General features: G+C 42.8%; 1 protein-coding gene across 1 annotated transcript in view; it reads left to right on the forward strand.

Annotated features, from left to right (window-relative positions):
* The window catches only part of LOC143983346 (ileal sodium/bile acid cotransporter-like), a 28946-nt gene extending 13215 nt beyond the window's left edge, over positions 1-15731 (forward strand). Inside the window, exons 4-6 of the mRNA XM_077482915.1 lie at positions 3411-3586; positions 10235-10392; positions 15000-15731. Coding sequence (XP_077339041.1) covers positions 3411-3586; positions 10235-10392; positions 15000-15241 — 576 coding nt within the window. The 3' untranslated portion in view covers positions 15242-15731. The remainder of the gene's footprint in view (positions 1-3410; positions 3587-10234; positions 10393-14999) is intronic.
* Positions 15732-19551: the final 3820 nt, after the last annotated feature.

Below are 19551 nucleotides of genomic sequence, written 5' to 3' on the forward strand. Positions count from 1 at the left end.
CCAAACATTATATACATACAGTATCTCTGAAAAGTGAGTACACCCCTCACATTTTTGTAAATATTTTATGATATCTTTTCATATGACAACACTGAAGAAATTACACTTTGCTACAATATAAAGTAGTGAGTGTACAGCTTGTATAACAGTGTAAATTTGCTGTCCCCTCAAAATAACTCAACACACAGCCATTAGTGTTTAAACCGCTGGCAACAAAGGTGGGTATACCCGTAAGGAAAAATGTCCAAATTGGGCCCAAAGTTTCAATGTTTTGTGTGGCCACCATTGTTTTCCAGCACTGCCTTAACCCTCTTGGGCATGGAGTTCACCAGAGCTTCAAAGGTTTCCACTGGAGTCCTCTTCCACTCCTCCATGATAACATCACTGAGCTGATGGATGTTGGAGACCATACGCTCCTCCACCTTCTGTTTCAGGATGCCCCACAGATACTCATTAGGGTTTAGGTCTGGAGACATGCTTGGCCAGTCCATCACCTTTACCCTAAGCTTCTTTAGCAAGGCAGTGGTTTTCTTGGAGGTGTGTTTGGGGTCATTATCTTGTTAGAATACTGCCCTGTGACCCAGTCTCCTAAGGGAGGGGATCATGCTTTGCTTCAGTATGTCACAGTACATGTTGGCTTTCATGGTTCCCTCAATGAACTGTAGCTCCCCAGTGCCGGCAGCACTCATGCAGCCCCAGACCATGACACTCCCACGAGTGCTTGACTGTAGGCAAGACACACTTGTCTTTGTACTCCTCACCTGGTTGCTACTACACATGCTTGGTACCATCTGAATCAAATAAGTTTATCTTGGTCTCATCAGAACACAGGACATGGTTCCAGTAATCTAGGTCCTTAGTCTACTTGTCTTCAGCAAACTGTTTGCAGGCTTTCTTGTGCATCGTCTTTAGAAGAGGCTTTCTCTGGGATGACAGCCATGCAGACCAATTTGATGCAGTGTGCAGACTATGGTCTGAGCACTGACAGGCTGACCCCCCCACCCCTTCAACCTCTGCAGCAATACTGGCAGCACTCATGCGTCTATTTCCCAAAGACAACCACTGGATATGATGCTGAGCACATGCACTCAACTTCTTTGGTAGACCATGGTGAGGCCTGTTTGAGTGAAACCTGTCCTGTTAAACCGCTGTATGGTCTTGGCCACCGTGCTGCAGCTCAGTGTCAGGGTCTTGGCAAGCGTCTTATAGCCTAGGCCATCTTTATGTAGCGCAATAACTCTTTTTTTCAGATCCTCAGGGAGCTCTTTCTTATGAGGTGCCATGTTAAACTTCCAGTGACCAGTATGAGAGAGTGAGAGTAATAACACCAAATCTAACACACCTGCTCCCCATTCACACCTGAGACCACTAATGAGTCACATGACATGGAGGGGGCTAATTGGGCCCAATTTGGACAATTTCACTTAGGGATGTACTCACTTTTGTTGCCAGTGGTTTGGACATTAATGACTGTGTGTTGAGTTATTTTGAGGGGACAGCAAATTTAAACTGGTATACAAGCTGTACACTCACTACTTTACATTGTAGCAAAGTGTAATTTCTTCAGTGTTGTCACATGAAAAGATATAATAAAATATTTACAAAAATGTGAGGGGTGTACTTTTGTGAGATACTGTATGTGTATGTATATATATATATATATATTCATTTATTTATATATGATTTTTTTTTTTTTAGCAGAGACCCTAGAGAATAAAATGGCGGTCATTGTAATTTTTTATGTCACACGAGTGGCAGTTTCTCAATTTTTGATAGAGCTTTGATAGAGCTGTGTGGGCCCTGCATGCTCCCAGCACAGTGACTGGCAGCTCACTAAAAGCTCCCCAATTGCTTTTTACGATTTGGAGTTTTCCAATCATGTGACCGCCATGACAACAAATCTTGGCGGTCGCATGGTCATAAGCCACCTCCCGAAATGCCAAACCCCTTAAAGGGCTGTCAGGAGCTGGCACCAAGGGGTTAATGAATAAAAAAAAAACATAATATATACCCCAATTTTTTTGTATAATATGAAAGATGATGTTATGCCAAGTAAATTGATACCAAATATGCCATGCTTTAAAATTACACATGCTTGTGGAATGGCACTCAATTATGCTACCTAAAAATCTCCATAGACAACACTTTAAACATTTCTGCAGGCTACCAGTTTAGAGTTACAGAGGAGGTCGATATCTCACATGTGTGGTGTAAACACTGTTTACATAATGTGGGCATGACCTACGTATGCATTCACTACTGCGCATGAGCACGCAGGGACTTTATCACTTTTATTGCTTTTGCAAGGAATATAAACATCCCTTGCAATAACAATACAGCATGACAGGTCCTCTTTATGAAGAGATATGGGGTCTAAAAGACCAAGATTCTCTCCTTTACACTTATGAGCAAAAGATTAAAAAAAAAAAACAACAAATCTTTTGCTTTAAAGAGAAAAAAAAACATATTTATATGGCCCAAGAAGCGGAAGTGACATCATGACATCATTATGGTCCTCCAAGGGCATAGAGATGAGCAGTGGCTATCTTGCCATTGCTTATCTTTATGGGAAAAGACTGCTGGCACCGGATGGTTCCTGGGCTCAGTGTTGGTAAAATAAGCCCAGGAAGAGGCAGGAGGGGTGCACCACTCCCACAATTTCTAAAAGTGATCTAACAATGAATCCGCAGCAGGGATCACTTTTATCTTAAAATCGCCTAATAGAAATGAAAATACCATGTTATGGCCTCTAGCTGCAGCCATAACCATGGTATTTAACATCAAAGTAATGACGTATTTTCCCAGTTAAGTGGTCTGCAAGTGGTTAATTATCCTGTATTCAACACTTTCCTCTAATAAGCATATAAAAGCACATGTAAGCTGCTCCCAAAAGTGCAGCAGCCACTATACGTTTGGTCTGCAGACGTTTCCAGCACAACGGTTATGCTTCTGCACACCCCTGTGCTCTTTCCCATTCAGAGTTTTTAAAAAAAAAACATGGGCTCAACTAAGAGGCCGGAAGAATAGTGGCAAATGGGCTTTAAGGGGGAGCTTACAAGTCCTGTTATATGCTTATCAGAGGAAAGTAAATGAATAAGACCGTGATGCATGAATAAGTGAAGAATATAAAATCAAAAAGATATTAAAAATGCTATGTCCTAGGTTCAGCTTTAAAACTAGCAGGTCTTTCTTAGTGAAACCCACTAACCACAACAGACACCAACAGCAGATACATACACTGAGTTGGGATGGTACTGCAAAGTATTATTACTCTATTTAAAGACCACTTTCCTTTTATGAAATGCCATTAGTAATATTTAAAGTCTTGAAATTGTGTAAGTAACCCTAAGGCAACAAAAATTGGCTTATTGCATAAATTTTATATACTTTCTTATATTTTTCTCTGGTAGATTGGTTCGATCACTGGTGGCCTTCTCATTCTTATCATCGCCATAATTGGTGGAGTTCTGTACAAAGGATCATGGGAAATTGCACCTAAGCTATGGATTTTAGGAACAATATTTCCATTTTGTGGCTATGCGTTTGGATTCATTTTGGCTTATATATCTAATCAGACATGGAGCAGGTATGCATTTTAAACAAAGATTTTAAAAAATAAAACACATCTCTTAATTTCTTGCATTTCAGAGGTAGTAAACCACTACAGAATAAAAAAAAATAACCTGAAAGACAACGGCATAATGTGCTAGTATGCATTGCACAGCCTTATGCAGTCTTGTCCCCCATTGCAGCCTTGTCTATTTTATTTTATTTTGCTATTTGTTTTTTTATTTTTTTTAAATGCCGCCGCCGAGATACAGAGCTGGATGTGTATCTCGGCGGCGTGCGGTAGTTCTCTGCGGGCCTCCGGCGCCTTCGGCTCTTCTCGACAGCTTTCGGCCGCCTTCGGCCATTCTCGGCGGCCGAAAACTGGCGAGAGAGGCTGAAGGCGGCCGAAAGCTGCCGAGAAGAGCCGAAGGCGGCCGAAAGCTTCCGAGAACAGCCGAAGGCGGCCGAAAGTTGCCGAGAACGGCCGAAGATGGCCGGAAGCCGCCGATAATGGCCGAAGGAGGCCGAAAGTCGCCTTGAAGAGCCTTGAAGAGGCTCAGGATTTCGGGGGATCGGCGTATAACATGCACCCGCGATTTTCCCCTGCTTTTAAGGGGAAAAAAGTGCGTGTTATACGCCGATAAATACGGTAATACACTTAAACATACTTTTACCTAATTATTTAGTATTATAGTCTATGATGACCACATCATATAGCCATATAGCTGTGGCCAAATGTTTTGAGAATGACACAAATATTAATTTTCACAAAGTCTGCTGCCTCAGTGTTTTTAGATCTTTTTGTCAGATGTTACTATGGTATACTGAATTATAATTACAAGCATTTTATCAGTGCCAAAAGCTTTTACTGACAGCTACATTAAGTTTATGCAAAGAGTCAATATTTGCAGTGTTGACCCTTCTTTTTCAAGGTCTCAGTAATTCGCCCCTTGCATGCTGTCAATCTACTTCTGGACCACATCCTGACTGATGGCAGCCCACTCTTGCATAATCAATGCTTGGAGTTTTTCCAAATTTTTGGGGTTTATTTGTTCACCCTCCTCTTGGGGATTGAACACAAGTTCTCAATGGGATCTGGGGATTTTCCTGGCCATGGACCCAAACATTTGATGTTTTGTTCCCCAAGCAACTTAGTTATTATGGTTGCCTTATGACAAGATGCTCCATCATGCTGGAAAACGCATTGTTCCTCACCAAACTGTTCTTGGATTGTTGGAAGAGGTTGCTCTCAGAGGATGTTTTTGTACTATTCTTTATTCATGGCTGTGTTCTTGGACAAAATTGTAAGTGAGCCCACTGCCTTGGTTGTTTCAGGATTCTTTATTGTTGGCATGACACAGGACTGATGGTAGCGCTCATCTTATCTTCTCAGGACAAGGTTTTCCCCAGATGCCTCAAACAATTGGAAAGGTGGTTCACCAGAAAAAATGACTTTACCCCAATCCTCAGTAGTCTAATCCCTATACATTTTGAAGAATATCAGTCTGTCTCTGATGTTTTTCCTGGAGAGAAGTGGCTTTCTTGCTGCCCTTCTTGACACCAGGTCATCCTCCAAAAGTCTTAGCCTCACAGTGCATGCAGATGCACTCACACCTGTCTGCTTCCATTCCTAAACAAGCTGTGCACTGGTGGTGCCCCGATTCCACAGCTGAATCAACTGTAGGAGACAGTCCTAATGCTTGCTGGACTTTCTTGGGCACTCTGAAGCCTTCTTCACAAATGCAGTGGGAATGTTTTTTTATGGGATTAAGTTAATTTTCATGGCAAAGAGGGACATTGCAATTACTGTATCTATCGTTATATAACATGCACCGGTGTATAACACGCACCTTAACTTTAAGAGGGACGTTTCAGAAAAAAACTTTACATTTTAAAATAAGGGTCAAGTGCTCTGCAGCCTCACCAGTGCCCATCAATGCAGCCTGATCTATGCTCATCTGCAGCCTCTAATATGCCCATTGTTGCAGCCTGTTTAGTGCCCATCTTCAGCCTCTAACATGCCCATCTTCAGCCTCTAATGTGCCCATTATTGCAGTCTCTAACATGCCCATCTGCAGCCTCTAATGTGCCCATTATTGCAGCCTCTAATGCCGCGTACACACGACCGGACATTTTTTGAGGGACTAGGTCCGACAGACTTTCGATGGAGTTCTCACGGAGTTCTGACAGAGTTCTGACGGACTTTCCGAATGAACGGACTTGGCCACACACAATCACACCAAAGTCCGACGGATTCGAACGTGATGACGTACGACCGGACTAGAATAAGGAAGTTCATAGCCAGTAGCAAATAGCTGCCCTAGCGTTGGTTTTTGTCCGTCGGACTAGCATACACACGAGCGGATTTCTCGGTAGGAACTGGGTCCGGCGGAGTTCCAGCGGAAAAATTTGAAACATGTTCCATTTCTAAAGTCTGTTGGATTTTTACAAATCTAAAGTCGGCTGCAGCCCACACACGATCGAATGGTGTGCCGCAATTGTTCCGTCGGACCTTTGATGTCGAAAAGTCCGCTCGTGTGTACGGGGCATTACATGCCCATCTGAATGAATGAATGAAATACTTGTATAGCGCACAATGCGAACTGAATCGCCTCCCAGCTTCTAACATGCCCATCTGCAGCCTGTTTAGTATACATCCACAGACTCGCCTTTGCAGATGATTGCAGCTGCGCCAGTGCTGGATGACACAGATCCTTAATCTCCTGTGTATCCGGTGCTCAGTCACTCGCGGTCCCACCCGGCTCATGTGATGGACAGAGCAGTGGTCCAATGCCGGGCCAGGGGGCGGGACTGTGTGTGACAGCACCGGATACACAGGAGATCGCGGCTCTGTGTCATCCAGCCCCGCTCATCCCCTCCTTCCACTCCGAGTAGCAGAGATCGGCCTATAACACGATTTTCAGGGGGGGAAAGTGCATGTTATACACAGATAAATATGGTAATTGCAATTCATCTGATAACACTTCATAACATTCTGGAGTATATGCAAATTGCCATCATAAGAACTGAGGCAGCAGACTTTGTGAAAATTTATATTTGTGTCATTCTCAAAACTTTTGGCCACAGATGTAGTGTATTATGTCTGTTAAATTGATACTCAGAGTCCATTCACACAGGGGCAACACGACTTGCAGCACGACTTTGGGAGGCAACTTCAACACAACTTGAGAATGAATCACAGCGAGACTTGGGGCGACTTCAACATGACTTCAAATTGCCCCCAGGCCAGGCGACTTTGGCTGTGGCCAATCACAGAATAATCACCTCTCGAGGGGAACTCCACGCCAAATTTTAAATTAAAAACTGGCATAGGTTCCCCTCCAAGAGCATGCCAGGCCCTTAGGTCTGGTATGGATTTTAAGGGGAACCCCTACGCCAAAAAAACGGCGCAGGGGACCCCAAAATCCATACCAGACCCTTAACCGAGCACGCAGCCCGGCCGGTCGGGAAAGGGGGTACCAGGCCGCATGTCCTCAACATGGGGGGGGTGCTTTGGAAAAGAGGGGTGCCCTGCTCCCCCCCACCCAAAAGCACCTTGACCCCATGCTGATGAGGACAAGGGCCTCTTCCCGACAACCTTGTTGGGGTCTGCGGGCGGGGGGCTTATCGGAATCTGGGAGCCCCCTTTAATAAGGGGGCCCACAGCTTCCAGCCCCCCACCCTATGTGAATGAGTATGGGGTTCACCCATTCACCTGAGGGGGAAAAAAGTGTCCATAAAAAAAACCCACTAGACAGGTTCTTAAAGTAATTTATTAGGCAGCTCTGCGGGTCTTCTTCCTACTTCGGGGGTCTCTTCCGACTTCTCCGCTCTCTTTGGCCTCTTCTTCTGGTGTGCGGTTCTTCTCCTGCTCTCCGGCCTCTTCTCCAGGTCTCCTGTTCTTCTCCCGGTGTCCGGTTCTTCTGCCGGGCTCCTCCGCTATCTTCTGATCTTTTGCTGCTCTTTTGCTAGCGTTGGCCTGGTCTTCTCCGTCGTCTTGATCCCTCTTCTCTTCATCCAATGTTGACACAACGCTCTCTTCCGCTGTAATGCCGTGTCCAAATTACACAATGACTTATATAGGCATGGGGCGTGGTCACCAGGTGATGTCACCCAGTGACCCCATCACTTATGACGCCACAGTCCCGGGGCATGCTGGGGTGACATCATGGCAAGATGGCAACCTCATGACAAGCAAAGAAAAAATTTGTTCTGAAAGTCCAAACTACCAAATAAGCAGATTTTCTATTTTATTATATTCTATATTTTCTCTAATCCTTAGCCGTAACACTAAAGATTAATTGTCTTAGTCTTAGTTAGGAGTCACTTGTTAAACTTAAACACTATACTTTTAAACACTTTAAAGTATATGTCAGCAAAAAAAATAAAAAATAAAAATATATATATATATATATATATATATATATTTATTGCATTTCTCATTTGAATATTTTCCCATATTTTAAACCTTTTAACCACTTCAATAAAGGACACTTATCTTTATTTTTTGCAATATAATTTAAAAAGAGCAAAAATTTTGAAAAAAACAACAACTTTTTTTAGTTTCTAATATAACATTTTGCAAAGAAGTCATTTTTGTTCATAAATGTGGGCCAAAATTTATACTGCTACAGATCTTTGGTAAAAAATAACCAAAATTAGTGTATATTATTTGGTCTGTGTGAAAATTATAGTCTACAAGCCTTGGGGCAAATCATTAAAAATTGATCACACCTGGTGTACTGATGGCCTCTCTCATTTCTTGAGGTCTTGAAATGTCAGGACAGTAACCCCTTTTTCGAAAGTAGACAGTCCAAGGTATTTAGGAAGAGGCATAATGAGTTTTTTGAAGTTGTAATTTCTTCCCACAATTCTTGGGAAAATTAAGAAATTAATTATTGTTTTTACACAAAATTGTCATAATAAATTATTTCTCACTCACGGCATAAGCATACTTCCAATTAATCCCCCAAAATACATTCTGCTACTCCTCCTGAGTATGGCGCTACCACATGTGTGAGATTTTTACACAACCTGGCTACATACAGAGGCCCAACATGCAGTGAGCACCATCAGGTGTTTTAGGAGCATAAATTACACATCTAATTTCATTCCTATCTATCACACTTTTGAAGGTCCTGGAGCACCAGAACAGTGGAATTACCCACACAAAGACCCCACTTTGCAAAGCAAACACCCCAACGTATATTTTTTGAGGCAGAATGAGTCTTTTGAACATGTCATTTCTTTTCCACAAGTTTTTTGGAAAAATGTGGAAAGAAAATGAAAACCTATTTATTTATTTTTTTTACAGAGTTGTCAGTTTATAAGATTTTTCTAACACATAGCATGTACATAGCAAAAATAAAACCCCAAAAACATTCTTCGATACCACATGTGTGAGGCTTTTACACAGCGTTCTAACAGCATAAATTACACATTTTGTTTCTTGACAACCTATTAAACTTTTGAAGGTCCTGGAGCACCAAGACAATGGGAAAACCCCCCAAAGTACCCCATTATGAAAATCAAACATCCCAACGTATATTCTATGAGGCATGGGCTGGTGACAGGTACTCGGGTACTCTGATGAGCTGGGGACAGGTACTTGGGTACTCTAATGGGCCAGTAACAGGTACTTGGGTACTCTAAAAGGGGTTGGTGACAGACACTTGGGTACTCTCAAGAGCTGGAGATAGGTACTCAGGTACTCTGATGGGCTTGTGACAGGTACTCGGGTACTCTGATGGGCTCGCAACAGATACTCGGGTACTGTGATGAGCTGGTGACAGGTACTTGGGTACTCTGATGGGCTGGTGACAGGTACTCGGATACTCTGATGGGCTGGTGTCAGGTACTCGGGTACTCTGATGAGCTGGAGATAGGTACTCGGGTACTTTAAAGAGCTGGTGACAGGTACTTGGGTACTCTGATGGGCTGGTGACAGATACTCGTGTACTCTAATGGGCTGGTGACAGGTACTCTGGTACTCTGATGGGCTGGTGACAGGTACTCTGGTACCCTGATGGGCTGGTGACAGGTACTTGGGTACTTTATTGGGCTGGTGACAGATACTCGGGTAATTTGATGGGCTGATGACAGGTATTCGGGTACTCTTATGAGCTGGTGACAGGTACTCTGATGGACTGGTGACAGGCACTCAGGTACTCTCATGAGCTGGAGATAGGTGGTCCGCAGGAGCGGAGAGAACTGGAGGATGTCATATAATGTCCACCCAGAGGGAAGAGATGTTCCTGTCGGTGTCATATTACTATGGCCCGGTATGGAAGTGGTTAAACATGCTGCAAGTACAGAAAAAAATAACTGTTGATGTGCTAGAAATATAGTATGCTCCTACTTCCTCTTTGACATGACAATACAGTATATTTTCTGCTCTGAATTTTTTTAATGTGTTGTCAGCCTTTTCTTCATCCCCTCCCCCTCCTCATGTCCATAGCCTCTCCAAAGGTAGAAAGAGAACAAGACTCTATGATTACCAACATTATAGGGGCACCCTATTACAGTAGGCTTTCCCATTTAATGGCATCAGGAAGACTATCCAGGGGGGAAAGTACACAGACCACTACATAATTATATAGATTACTATTTACAGTAGAAAAGAATGATGTCTTTTAATGGTTGGCTTAACTATTAAGGTATATCTGTTTATGTCCCTATCGTTTAGGTGTCGCACAGTATCTTTGGAAACCGGAATGCAAAATACTCAGCTTTGTACAACAATTATTCAGCTTTCATTTACACCAGAAGAGCTTAGCTTAATGTTTACTTTCCCACTTCTCTACAGCATTTTCCAAATTGTATTTGCTGTTTTCTTAATAATAGGTAAGTAATGAAGCATTATTGTTTATAGTCTATCATTTATGAAACCTAAACCAGTAATGCCAAATTGTCAAAATTTCAGAGACGCGTGTCTACTTTCCAGTGTTTTTGAGACAACAAAAGAGAAGCTATTGCATATCTGATCATCAGTGAAACCAACAGTGGAACCTATAACCTTTTTCTTTTGCTTTTGTAAGCCGTTACTTAAAGGGGATGTAAAGGTAAATGTTTTTTTCACCTTAATGCATTCTATGCATTAAGGTGAAAAAACATCTCACAGTGCCAGCACCCCCAGCCCCCCTGTTTTACTTACCTGACCCCTCGAAAGTCCTGTGCTTGCCCCCGACGTCCTCTTCGCCGCTCAGCCTGGCCCCTGATTGGCTGGGGTGGATGGATTGAAAGCAGCGCAGCCATTGGCTCGTGCTGCTGTCAATCACATCCACTGACGCGGAGCGCCGGGGGGCGGGGCCGTGTGATACAGCGAGCGGCTATAGCCACCGGCTGTATCACGGGAGCACGCCCGCAGATGCTTCTCACCCTGCGAGGGAGCTTGCATGAACGTGAGAAGTACCTGCGGGAGGAAGCCGAGACAGCCGCCGAGGGACCCCAGAAGAGCAGGTTCGGGGCCACTCTGTGCAAAACGATCTGCACAGTGGAGGTAAGTATAACATGTTTGTTATTTAAAAAAAAAAATGAGTTTACAATCCCTTTAAAATACATAGCACTAGTTAGCTGCAAGCACTGGCCTTCATTTAGCCCATTTGCCACCAGAGCTATATTTCCACTTTTAGCATGAGTAATAAAATACAAGTTTTTTACATATAAATGCACTTAACCACTTCAGCTCCGGAAGGTTTACCCTCCTTTATAACCAGGCCATTTTTGCGATACGGTACTGCATTATTTTAACTGACATTTGTGCAGTCGTTCAACGCTGTGCCCAAACAAAATGTATGTCCTTTTTTTTTTATAAATAGAGCTTTCTTTTGGTGGTTTTTGATCACCTCTGTGGTTTTAATTTTTTACGTACTAAACAAAAAACGAGTGACACTTTTGAAAAAAAAAAAAATATTTTTTTTACTTTCTGCTATAAAACATACCCAATAAAAAAATGTAAAAAATCGAATTTCTTCATCAATTTAGGCCAATATGTCTTCTACATATTTTTGGTAACAAAAATCCCAATACGCGTATATTGATTGGTTTGCACAAAAGTTATAGTGTCTACAAATTATGGGATATATTTTTTGAATTTTTATTTATTTATTTACTAGTAATGGTGGCAATCAGTGACTTGTGGCAAACAAATCAGACTCCTAACTGACACTTTTGACACTTTTTGGGGACCTGCGACACTAATACAGTGATCAGTGCTAAAAACCCTGGCAGGGAAGGGGTTAACATCAAGGGCAATCAAAGGGTTGAATGTTTTCCTAGGGAGTACTTACTAACTGTGTGGGGGTGCTTGTACTGTAGGAAGGCAGAGTTCCATGGTCCTGCTTAGCAAAAACACAGGATCTCTACCTCCCCTTCTCACAGAACGGTGATCTGCCTTGTTTACATAGACAGATCACTGTTCTACCTGTCTCCTGAACGGCCGGTGGGTCCCAGTGGACATCGCGTCCACTACACCCACTGATTGGTTTCTGCTGTGTCCAATCACAGTGGAAGCAGGTTGCAAAGGGGCCCACGTGCGCGCCCCAGAACCGGAAGTGCAGGATCACGTACAGGTACGTGATTCTGCCAGAGCGGCCGCCCTGCTGTAGTAAAAGTATGTGGGCAGTCGCATCTGGTTAAATCCCAAGACATTATAATTAGCTAACAGTAGAGAATTTGTAGAATATAATGGTAGTACTGCAAATTTAAGAGCCTCACAGCTTATCAATTTAGAGTTAATCCTCTTGCATCTACATGTGTGGGCATACACAATATATCCAACCAACATTTTTGTACATTCATGCACCCGACATGCATATGTACATGTGGGGGAATGTTACTTTTAACTTAACTGTATTGCTATCACATTGCTATTTGACAATGCCACCTCTGCACTCTGTTAAAGCTGATTGAGCACAAACTGTGCTCAGTCTGCTTCTTTCCTGGTCAAAATGGCTGGGGTTTGACAGCTTATCAGTTAATGGTTAAACTAAAATGAGGGCCATATAATTACGGTATACATTTATGGAAATACCCAAAATGTTCAGCATATTAAACATTTACGTGCATATAAGCATGCTATCGGCATAAATGTACAGTATGTGTAAGGGCCCATTTTCCTTTGTTTTTTTTTTCTATTATTTTATTATTTATTTATTCGTATAAATTTTGCCTAGTTATTTCACTTTACTACTAACTATCACAAGGGGTCAAATAATGTCATAGCTTTGACTGACAGTGACAGGTTCTCATTATGCAAACATCAACCCCAATGCCTTCTCTTCCAGAAGCCCTTGAAGATCAACATAATTAGCACAATTCTAAGCCCTTGTACACACGGTCGGAAATTCCGAAGACAAAATCCATCAGATTTTTTCTGACGGATTTTGTCTGAAACTGGTGTTGCATACACACAGTCGGACAAAGTTGTCGGAAAATCGAATCGCTCGGAACGTGATGACGTTCGTTCGTTCCGACGGGACTACATTCAGCCTAGTAGCCAATAGCTTTACTCTCGTACTTTGATCTGAGCATGCGTGGGACTTTGCCCGATCGGAATTCTCTACAAACGATTGGAAAAAGTCAGATTGGATTTTGTTGTGGGAAAATTTGAGATCCTGCTCTCAAATTATTTGCGTCAGAATTTCCAATGGAAAAAGTGCGATAGAGCCCACACTCGATCGGATTTTCCGACAATATAATCCGATCGGACCGTTTCCAACCGCGTGTACAAGGGCTAACATTTGTCAAACCTGGATCAATATACTGTAAAACTGATCAGTGACTCAACAAAAACAGAAAATCTGTAAAATGATACCTGTGGTAACATCCAAGTTGGCAGCCAAAGGGCCACATAGTAGGAGACGTAAAATCAAAGTCTTTTAGCAGTTTGACCAGACTGCAGCAGGTTTATCAGTGCCAGGTTAGTTGCAAACTTGCAACTATACCATAAGTAGTTCCCTCAGTATAGTTTTAATATTTTTTTAATCTGTAAAAAACAGAAATTCAAATATATATTGATTTTGATTTGTATGTGTCTTTTGTGGACATCCAGGTATGGGGTGAGCATTACAAGGTAAGCCAGAAAAGTTAGTCTGGTTCATATGGTTATCGTTATTTCTGATTTTGAAGAAAAGAATGCAGAACATATACAATGGAAAGATTGTATAAAAAGAAATCTATTTTTCTTTCCTAGTCTATTTTGAAATTCCCTAACAATATCTAATTTAGGATTGGTTATTATTATAATATGTAGGTAAACACCATGGTGATACCACCTTGATTGATTCTGCTCAGCACTTCAAGACAGTATAAATAAAATTGGTCCATCTACTGTACCTATCTAGGAAAGAGAAGGAAAAATTTGTAAACTACAATTTTTGTTTTGTATATTTTTCTTAAAGTATATCTAAAGGCAAACCTTGTTTTCATTTTGAATAGAGTAGAAGTGGCTACTGGATCAAACGTTTTGTTTTGTTTTTGCCATCATTTAGGATATTTTCCCTTTAGTTCCTGTCCTGGAAGTGAAAAAATATCTGTTAGACCTTGTCCAACAGGAAATGTCCGATCGGACCGTGTTGTCGGATAATCCGACTGTGTGTGGGCTCCATCGGACTGTTTCCGTTGGACAAATATCCGACGGACAAAGTTTTAGAGCTGGGCTATAAAACTATCTGACAACATGATCCGATCGGACTTTGTCCGATTGTGTGTAGAGAATTCCGATCGCACAAAGTGTCACGCATGCTCAGATCAAATTCCTAGACCACAGCTATTGGCTGCTAGTCTGAACGTAGTCCCGTCGTAAGGAAATAACGTCGTCACGTTACGTACGATCGGATTTTCCGACAACTTTGTCCGACCGTGTGTATGCAACACAAGTTTCGGACAAAATCCGACGGATTTTGTTGTCGGAATGTCCGACCATGTGTACAAGGGCTTAAATGTGAAGGAAATTTCCTTTTAGACAAGCATCTCTATTGGAAGAGTTTTCCTGTTCTGGTGTCCACTAAAAATCTGGGTTTTACCCTTACTTTGATTCCCAGTGATCAGGACAAATAGAGAGATTTTATCTCCCTAATGAGCACACAGAGAGCAATAGAAACCTGATGGTGGTTCCAACTTCTCGCCACTTTATCCACATGTAAAAAAAAAAAGTTTTACCTTTTAGTGCTACTTTAAAAAGTATATTATTATAGAACTGGTTAAATTTGTAGCAATATACAAAGGCCTTTTTTCGAAGGTCTATGACCAGTATAAAGACACTGAAGTTAAACATATGGGGCCCTGTCATGCTGATTCTTATCTGGCTAAGCTGAGGTTAAGTCTACCCTTGGAAGCAGTACCCATCTGAGTATCAGGCCGCATAATTTAGTGTGGCAAGAGCAGAGGTAGCATTTAACCTAGTCCATTTAAGATAATACCATTATTATATGATGTAATTTGCCTTTTAGGTTACAAATTGATGGTACACTTCACTCGTGACAAAACAGAAAATAAGGCTGATCTTGTGGATGGAGAAACAAATGTAGGGTTTCAAATGGAGGACAAATTAAGCAATGGAGATGTCAGTGACAAGCCAGAACCAACTCATATTGAAAGTGACAAGCCAGAACCATGCCAGATTGAAAATGATAAGCCAGAACCATGCCAGATTGAAAGTGACAAGCCAGAACTGTGCCAGATTGAAAGTTGAATGTATGAAATTAACTTTACAGTGGTTTACCCTTTTCTATTGGGCTGAGATGCCAGGTAGGAAATCAGAGGCACATGATGGCAAGATCAAACCAAGCCTGCAGCATTTAATGCTTACCATTTTTGGGGCCCCCATATGATGTCTCAATAAATAAGGGAAGGTTCCAATGATCCTTTTTCAAGTAGAGGTTCTATACTACACCACACCGCATCTCCTGCACCAGTTGCATTCCCTGTAACAGTGGCACATTGTCAACCCTTTGTCTAAGACTCTGTATATCATGCTACCTTAGCTGGACTATATACTGTATAGTCATATGAAATAGCAATGCATTTCCACATTAAAAGTAACACTGAAATGTTTTCTTGTATATACTAATAAATTATTGTGTACATTATAAGTCCCTGTGTGTGGAATTGCATGTTAGTAACAGAAAACTGTCATTCATTAAGAGAATTTGAACAATTAAACATCATCTACAAATTTGTAACTCTTTTGTACTTTATACTTTATATTATGTTTTCAATATTCTGAAACATTATCCTAACGTAAATATATTTGTTCTACACCTGTAATAATTAGATTGGAGATTTGGCCATCTTTTCTAAGTTTAAATTTTTAAAGTGGTTGGAAAATCAGAAGGTTGTTTATTTTCATGCATTCTATGCATGAAGATAAAAAGCCTTCTGTGTGTAGCAGCCCCCCTCAGCCCCTCTAATACTTACCTGAGCCCATCAAAATCCAGCGATGTTGCAGAAGGACTCTTCCTCCTCATTGGCTGAGATGGCAGTGCGACTCTGTCAATCAAAGTCAGTGAGCCAATGAGAAGAGAGAGGGGGCAGGGCCGAATTGCGGCTGACTGTCTGAATGGACACACAGAGCAGCGGCTCGGTTTGGGTGCCCCTATAGCAAGCTGCTTGCTGTGGGGGTACTCAGCAGAAGGGAGGGGCCAGGAGTGCCGACGAAGGACCCAAGAAGAGGAGGATATGTGCTGCTCTGTGCAAAACCACTGCAACAGAGGAGGTAAGTATAACATGTTTGTTACTTTTTAATTTTATTTTTAGTATCATTTTAATATGGCTAATTGAAATGCATAAACAATAATAGTCTACAGTAGTCAGTTTAAAAGCATGTTTTACTGATCTGACCACAGTAAATTAAAATCCAAATTTAAAGCTCAGAGTTTGTAGGCACAAAACTCCTGGTGCCATAAAACTTGCCTGTTGATTCAAAAAAAAAAATCCAGAAGGAGCCTTGTTCTTACAATAAAGAAGCACTATGCCATCATGGATGTTGTGATGCTGAAGGAGGCCATTTTCTTAAAGCGGAATTCCAGGTATGACAATTTTGCATAATTATGTTGTTCCAGCCTGGGCTTTTGTAATTAGGTATGTTCCATACCTGGCCTGTGGCCTACTTGACCTGTAGACAGGGAACTCTTCATGAATGCACTCACTAATGCCCTGGACCAGGCGGGACTGTGGTTATGCGAGAACTCGGCATCAAGCTGGCACTACTTAGAAGTAAGCTGTCCACCTTGCACAGGTACACGTTAAACTTGAGGCTCTTTACTGTGAAATACTCTTCCTGTGATACTGCACACCTCATCTTCCTGAATGCAGCTGTTTGAGGTGGACACCATGGAGTACAGCCTTTGTCCTGCTCCGCAAACTTAGCTTTCCTGCCACCTTGATCCCAGTGACAAAGTAGAGATCCCACTGTGCACTGTGTGGACCTCTATGCGTGCACAAATTAACTTCTTCGGCTCTCCCGCAGTTTTGGTCCTGAATGCTGTGAGGACACCAAATGCTAGGGAAGGAGTTTGAGCACCGACCCCCTTGCTAACCAGATAACTCATGCCCAGTACCACTCTCCCATTGGCTGGCTGCTATAGAATTCCCACCAGTCCTGGTTACCCATAGCAACCACATGTTAGGCATGGCTTCCTACCATCTCCCCTGTATGATTAAGCTTTTTTCTGTGGCTCTCTAGCTTTTACCCTTCATCCCCATGTGTGTATTACAGGCCCTGTTCTTTAGATATGCCTTGTACCTTCATGCACCCCTTTGAACAGACTTCCGACCAGGCACTAAATGTTTAACAGCAGTACAGTCCATAATGCATAGTCTCTCTTAAAACACATATAAAGTCCTAATGCTACCTAGCTCAGGTTGCCCAAGTTATACCTTCTAGGAAAGGTAAGTTCATTCAGCTCAAGTCCAATAGTAGTAGGTTCCTGGTTACAAAGGAATCCCAGCATGGTGACCTAGAAGGGGGACTTGTGCTCCAGCAGGTCCTTCCTCTTTATTCCCATGTGGAAGAACATGAGGCCCTAAGCCCTCCCCTTTTATTCGTGGCTCACCAAGAAGGGGCCAAGCCATGAACACTAGGAAGGGGGCACACTCAACCCTTGGGCAACTTGCTGACTCACTACACATTGCATTACAAAGCACAGCTAAATAGAACATTATTGCAGTATTCACCTGCTTACAGGCCAATCTCCATGGGAGCTGAAAATCACTGTGGTGGGCACCTTTACACTGATTGACACTGGCTTTCAGGTCCCATGCCAAGAAGGTGCCCTGCAGCTTGGTGAATACATGAAGTCCCTCAGTCAGCCCAGGCACCATACAGTGAACACTTTGCATCTTCTCGATGAAAGCAAAGCATTCTTTGATTAGATGATGTGGAGATTTATTCAGAAGAAATAACACTGTATTGTACCAACATGCATACTGTACACTGTGTGTAACCACAGCACATTGTTTTTAATAGGCCCTGTTCTCTATGTACGTACACACACAGGTAAAGCACCACACTAAGCACTAATCTTCAGTCGCCCAGCTCACAGGTGTCAACACTTAAGCCCCGCACACATGGGTGTCCGCAGAACTTTTTCCAAGGGGGGGCATCATTTCAAGGCCACTCATGCTCCACCCCTTTTCGACAATCTCATGAAAATCTTTCCATTGGTAATACATATGTGTTATATAACAGATAATTCATCTTCATTTTGTATTGGAAGTTACTCTGGCAGCTCTGTTCCATGCCCATATAGCCTAGAGAATGTGCATCTTTTTACATTGCAATACATCTGTTGGGATTCCAGGGGGGGGCACTTGACCCCCCTTGCCCCCTGCTGCGGACGCCCATGCCCGCACACACGGGCAGAATGTTGGAAGACATTTGCAGGTACATAAAATACCGGCCGACATTTTGCCCATGTGTATGTTGATCTGTGCATGTTGGAAAACCAGCAGCCGACGACTCCCGATCAGCACCCTCAGACTTGCCTCCAATCACAGAGGTACAGATGGCGCATTAATTTCTTTGCACAGACAAGTTCACTGAACTGGTCATTGTATGTCATTGGGCACCTCCTGAGCTCTCCTCTAACATACATCTACACAAGTGCTGAAGCTGCCCAATGCCCTCCAACTAAACCCACTTAAAGAGGAAGTAAACCCTGATGAGTTTACTTCCTCTTTTTTTCCCTGCAAAGGTAAAGCATAATGGACTACTATGCATCGCATAGTAGCTCATTATGTGTCACTTACCTGACACAGGAGCCAGCGAAGTCACCGCTGTCCCCTGTAGTCCGCCGCATCCATCTTGCTTGTGGCGTCTCGCAGCTCCGCCGAATGACAGCGGCGAAGCCGCGATGACATCACTCCCGCACATGCGCACGGGAGTGGCGTCTCGCAGCTCCGCCGCTGTCATTCGGCAAAGCCGGGATGACGTCACTCCCGCGCATGCGCACGGGAGTCGACAAATGCGGCAGCTCCATTCTTGGAACTGCCGCGTTTAGTGCGCCTGCGCGCCGCTGTCTACGGCGCATGCGCCGTAGACAGCGGTGCCCGTTTTCGGGCAAATATCTCCTAAACCATATAGGTTTAGGAGATATTTCTTGGACCTACAGGTAAGCCTTAATCTAGGCTTACCTGTAGGTCAAAGTGGTTTGTAAGGGTTTACTTCCTCTTTAACTACCTTCAAACTGAACTCCTGGTATGATCTTTATGGCATACTTACAAGGGATGAGCTAAACTGGGGCATATTGGGTCAATGATGCCACCAGCATACTCAGCCATTTTTATTTGAAGAAGCTAAGCAGGGATTTCTGCAGCTGCAGCTGTATGCCTCAGGAGGCTGCTATGATGTAAGATCTTCCCCTTAATACCTACAGCATGTAATCTTACAATGGATGTTGCCAGTCACTAAAGTAGCCAGGGTTACTACACTGGTAACAGTGATCTGTTTGGGTCCCGTGAGAGCAGCTTCCATTTGCATACCCACCAAAGGGGCTCACCTGC

This window comes from Lithobates pipiens, unplaced genomic scaffold, assembly GCF_037356315.1.
Source record: "Lithobates pipiens isolate NorthernLeopardFrog02 unplaced genomic scaffold, aLitPip1_a1.2 Scaffold_16, whole genome shotgun sequence".
Lineage (NCBI taxonomy): Eukaryota > Metazoa > Chordata > Amphibia > Anura > Ranidae > Lithobates > Lithobates pipiens.